We start from the raw sequence: 5,716 nt of genomic DNA, 5'->3' as shown, positions 1-5,716 counted from the left end.
TACCGTCTAGTAAAAAAGTTAATTAAATGCCTGATTGTTAACAGCGTACCGCGTATAACTCAACCCTTTGATTGCATTAACTACACAAAACTTGATAGGTCTACTTTTTTTTAAAGAAAATAATGGTAAGAGGCAACTTCGGGCAGTGTGTTGAATGATATAAACACATCAGTTTCTCAAAACCCTGTCAGTGGTAGCCAGAAACGTTACATCCAATGTTAAAAAATATTCTCTTTTGTAGTACCTATCAGGATCCTTCTTAGTCCAATGATAAATCTGAAATTGCGTGCAAAATGCACTTAGACCAGGTAGTTTCCCCGAACAATCTAGCCAGTCATTACGTGAAGAAATATGTGGAAGGAAAGCAGGTCAGAAAAGGGAAAATACCGAAACCGCACGTTATTGCCCATTCACAGCAAGAGAAAAGCCATCCCCGGGATAGTTTTACCAACCAATAAATAGGAAAAACTCACCATGAGATCCTAAAATCAGCAACTGTAGATAGTACTCACCATGGTAAAGTTCCTCACCATAATTTAAAACAAAAACATCCAACTCGTGCCCACGTATGAACTTGAGGTGTGATCTAGATAAATGAAAGCAGTAGCCACATTTGCGGTGTTAACCCAAGTAGCACTTTATTGGTTTGCAGTAGACCAGCCAATCAGTGTAATGGGTTTTAAATGTTATTGTCTTTGTAAGCCTGTTTCTTCCAGACGTGCAACCTGTAAAAGAAATAATGCCTAAATAAACAATTGATTTTCTCTCACATTTGTTGCATTTCGCCTTTCTGGCTCTGTCATACTCGGCAAATATCTGGAAAAGCCGCTTTATTTTGCTATGGTGATGGCGCTGATGCCTTTCGATATGTGGTGTTTCTCTTTGGTGTATCGCCGAATGCTAAGCAGGAGCTTCCGGCTGAAGAAGACAATAATGAACGGAAATACTGAGGCATAGCACACAGAGAAGAAGCTGCGGATCTCTGAGGTGGAGGTAAGTATGTTCTTTGGTGAGGTGTTCTGATAAAACCAAATGGAGTTATCAATACCAAAGAAGAGGACATAGAGAGCTACCAGGGCACTGACCATCTTAGAAGCTCTGACTTCAGCACAAAGAGCCTGGGTCCTCTCCGCGCTCCGTATCCCTTTCACCTGCTTCCTGTGTTTGTACAAAGTGAATAGCATGGAGCCACTAGCAACACTCATCCCGGTCACAAACACAAAATCTCTGGCAAAGAGAATAAAATTGTTACTAACTAAAGATGCTTTATCTGGAAGAATCACAATGCAGTAACTGACGCGGAAGGCATATTCCAGATTGGTCACGTTGGTACCAGAGACAGTGAACAGCAGAGGAGCGATGCACATCGTCCCATTCATTATCAAGAGGAAAAGAATGATTGGGCCAACATTAGCTTGCAGCCGCAGCCTGACAGACATGCATGTGGAAGAGGTTGACATGATGGTCACACACTGGAAGCAGCTGAGAAAGCAGGTCAGGCAGATAGACATGGCGCGACAGACACGCGATGTATAAACTAACAGCTGGCAGTGGGCGTCACTGAGGACATTGGCCAGTCCAAAAATAAAGAGAATGTTTGGAAGTCCTCTGGTCAATAACATCACCAAATTGTAGGCTGTAAGATTCACAAGGATCACATCTGATGTCACTAGACCATTTTCTTTATAAGCGCTGCAGACATAAAACGACAACAGTGCTGAATTTCCCAACAGCCCAGCAAAGGTCACGAACAAAAAAGAAAATAATCGCATAATTTCGAAAGGATCCATTGAGGGGTGAAGACTGGCTGCAGTTCACCTAAACAAGATATAAACACAATGTTGTTATTTTTCTGAAATAACAAACAAATTCTAGCAACCTGCCTTCCTTCATCATTCATAATTAGAGGCTACATATTCAGTGTTTTTAGAAATGACCATGACAACCTGCTCTGCCACAGTTTTAACCATTGTGATATGTTTCATTGTTCTAATTTTGTTTTCTGTGTTTGCTTTGTTTGAGTTTGAAACAGAGAAATGTCAGCTATTGAGGATCAAAGTTGAACAATATTTAATGTATATCGTACATGTCATCTGTTATTAGCCCTACATATCCTATTTCGATGAACGTAAATAAGGGAGGCTTACAGCAAGAGTGGCTGATGCAGTAGCACTATATGCACTGTCAACTCTAATATCGAGCAATTCTTCCAAGATGTACTTTAAATTGGGCATACCCGAGACAAAATGGAAATAGCTGTAGTGCAGCTGAGAACCGTGCAGCAGAGAACAGGGCACCACAGATTAAAACAGAAGTTCTTTAAAACAAAGGTAACCCCGCTCTGTGTCCCCAATATAACAATGTAACATTGTCAGTACATAGACAGAACTCAACATTCAGGTCGCTGTATTGACGTAGCAAATATATTGATGACTTCTAAAAAGTATAAGTAACAGGATAAACTGAAGGGGGCGGTAAATATTATTCATAAATGTATTAAACCAACAGAAAACGAATTCATTCAATTAAAAAAAATAAAGGAGATTTGGTGGGTAATATTATTTTCCTTTAATTAAGTTAAACCAAAAATGGTGTAGTAAGGGCAGCGGTAATACAAATCTGGCTGAATTTGTTGAACAAAGGGAAAATGTTTACATTAATTACCAAAAAGACATGGATTTTTGAGATTGTCTCTCAACATTTCTTTATTGGCAAATTTATTTTTGTAGGTTTCAAATATATTTAAAGTCATTTAGAATTATGGTTAGTATTAGTTTCAGGTTTAAAATTAGTTAAACAGTAGAAGTAATACAAAATAACATATTTTTAGGCTTAGGAATAATACCTAATACTTGTGAAGGATAATTAACACATTATTAAACAAGGATTGGAAAAGCAAAGGGGTTTTTCAAGGATTGGCGTCTTTTTGGATTTGTTAGTGCTTGTTTTGCAATTAATTTCATAAAACATTGTCGTGGGAGCTGCTGGGCCATTGCCCATATTAACAGAATTTGAAAAATAGCAAAAATATTTTTTGGTCTAAAAAAGTATACATTGCCATAATAGTCTCTGCCACTGAAGGGGACTAGTCTGTGTGTGAATGTGTTCCTTGTGAAAAGGCAAACTACTGTCACTCACTTTAATTAGCCAAAGACTGCTCCATTGCCCCGTGATGTGTGCTGTTGTGTGCTCAAGAAAAATGTGAATGACACACCAACAGGCCAATGCAAGAAGAGGAAGGAGGAAAGCCTCTGTAGGTAAGTACCTTAGATCAGTGGTTTTCAACTTTTTAACTCGCGAGGACTCCCACTGAATCACTACTGAAAGCCGAGGACCCCCAAGCAATTTGTACAATTTAAATTTCAAGCATTAAAACAGTAATTCACAAAAAATACACAAACATGTACACACAACACGAATACTCAAATTACTGATTATAAAATTATTTTCCATTGAAAATGTATGCAAAAATAAAAAACATTAATGAGAAGGTTGTCGCTGCATCTTGGTGACTAACTTTTCAATATTTGGTTTTATTTAGGAAAGCTGAATCCTCAGGTCAGATTCCACATTTCACAAGCAATTTCTGTTTTTATTTTTTAGGTACATAAGATCTGAGAAAGTTTTTTGATGGCATCTCATGTTTCCATAGCCTCTCTGTCACATGTAATTCATTTGTTTTATAGCACCTTGCATACCAGTGTAGGGTGCTGAAAAACTTCACAGGGGACTACAAAGTGTAGAATTCACAAGTCATCCACAATGGTAGGCTTTTTTTAAGAGTGCTTGGTATGGAGAAGCAGAAACTCTGGATTCAGAACATAACACATTGGTTATCTCTGACTTTAACCCCTTCGCTGCCAGGCCTTTTCCCCCTCCTGTGCCAGGCGTTTTTTTGCCTATTTGGAGCAGTTCGCGCTTAGGCCCTCATAACTTTTTGTCCACATAAGCTAACCAAGCCAAATTTGCGTCCTTTTTTTCCAACATCCTAGGGATTCTAGAGGTACCCAGATGTTGTGGGTTCCCCTGAAGGAGGCCAAGAAATTAGCCAAAATACAGTGAAAATTTCGTTTTTTTCAAAAAAATTGGAAAAAGTGGCTGCAGAAGGCGGCCTGTGGTTTTTCCCCTGAAGATGGCATCAACAAAGGATTTGCGGTGCAAAACTCAGAACCTTCCCAGCTTTCAGGAACAGGCAGACTTGAATCAGAAAACCCAAGTTTTCAACACAATTTTGGCATTTTACTGGGACATACCCCATTTTTGCAATTTTTTGTGCTTTCAGCCTCCTTCCAGTCAGTGACAGAAATGGGCATGAAACCAATGCTGGATCCCAGAAACCTAAACATTTCTGAAAAGTAGACAAAATTCTGAATTTAGCAAGGGGTCATTTGTGTATATCCTACAAGGGTTTCCTACAGAAAATAACAACTGAAAAAGAACAATATTGAAATTGAGGTGAAAAAAACATAAATTTTTCTCTATGTTTTACTCTGTAACTTTTCCCTGCAATGTCAGATTATCGAAAGCAATATACCGTTACGTCTGCTGGACTCCTCTGGTTGCAGGGATATATAGGGCTTGTAGGTTCATCAAGAACCCGAGGAACCCAGAGCCAATAAATGAGCTGCACCCTGCAGTGCGTTTTCATTCTATACCGGGTATACAGCAATTCATTTGATGAAATATAAAGAGTAAAAAATTGCTATCAAGAAAACCTTTGTATTACCAAAAACGGCACAAGATAAGGTGTTGAGGAGCTGTGGTTATTTGCACATCTCTGAATTCCGGGGTGACCATACTAGCATGTGAATTACAGGGCATTTCTCAAATAGATGTCTTTTTTACACACTCTCCTATATTTGGAAGGAAAAAATATAGAGAAAGACAAGTGGCAATAACACTTGTTTTGCTAATCTATGTTCCCCCAAGTCTTCCGATAAAAATGATACCTCACTTGTGTGGGTAGGCCTAGCGCCCGCGACAGGAAATGCCCCAAAACGCAACGTGGACACATCCCATTTTTTCGAAAGAAAACAGAGGTGTTTTTTGCAAAGTGGCTACCTGTAGATTTTGGCCTCTAGCTCAGCCGGCACCTAGGGAAACCTATCAAACCTGTGCATTTCTGAAAACTAGAGACATAGCGGAATCCAAGATGGGGTGACTTGTGGGGCTCGGACCAGGTTCTGTTACCCAGAATCCTTTGCAAACCTCAAACTTTGGCTAAAAAAACACATGTTCCTCACATTTCTGTGGCAGAAAGTTCTGGAATCTGAGAGGAGCCACAAATTTCCTTCCACCCAGCGTTCCCCCAAGTCTCCCGATAAAAATGATACCTCACTTTTGTGGGTAGGCCTAGCGCCCGCGACAGGAAACGCCCCAAAGCGCAACGTGGACACATCCACATTTTTGAAAGAAAACAGAGGTGTTTTTTGCGAAGTGCCTACCTGTAGATTTTGGCCTCTAGCTCAGCCGGCACCTAGGGAAACCTACCAAACCTGTGCATTTCTGAAAACTAGAGACCTAGGGGAATCCAAGGAGGGGTGACTTGCGGGGCTCGGACCAGGTTCTGTTACCCAGAATCCTTTGCAAACCTCAAAATTTGGCTAAAAAAACACATGTTCGTCACATTTCTGTGGCAGAAAGTTCTGGAATCTGAGAGGAGCCACAAATTTCCTTCCACCCAGCGTTCCCCCAAGTCTCCCGATAAAAATGATAC

At 40.0% G+C, this 5,716-nt stretch overlaps 1 protein-coding gene across 1 annotated transcript; it reads right to left on the bottom strand.

Moving 5' to 3' along the window:
* Positions 1-830: 830 nt before the first annotated feature.
* LOC138301619 (olfactory receptor class A-like protein 1) lies at positions 831-1,511 on the bottom strand. The gene has a single exon (XM_069242132.1). It carries the CDS (start codon positions 1,509-1,511, stop codon positions 831-833), a length of 681 nt encoding a protein of 226 aa, XP_069098233.1.
* Positions 1,512-5,716: the final 4,205 nt, after the last annotated feature.

Source organism: Pleurodeles waltl, chromosome 6 (genome assembly GCF_031143425.1).
Source record: "Pleurodeles waltl isolate 20211129_DDA chromosome 6, aPleWal1.hap1.20221129, whole genome shotgun sequence".
NCBI lineage: Eukaryota > Metazoa > Chordata > Amphibia > Caudata > Salamandridae > Pleurodeles > Pleurodeles waltl.
This window is presented reverse-complemented; position numbering and strand designations above follow the sequence as displayed.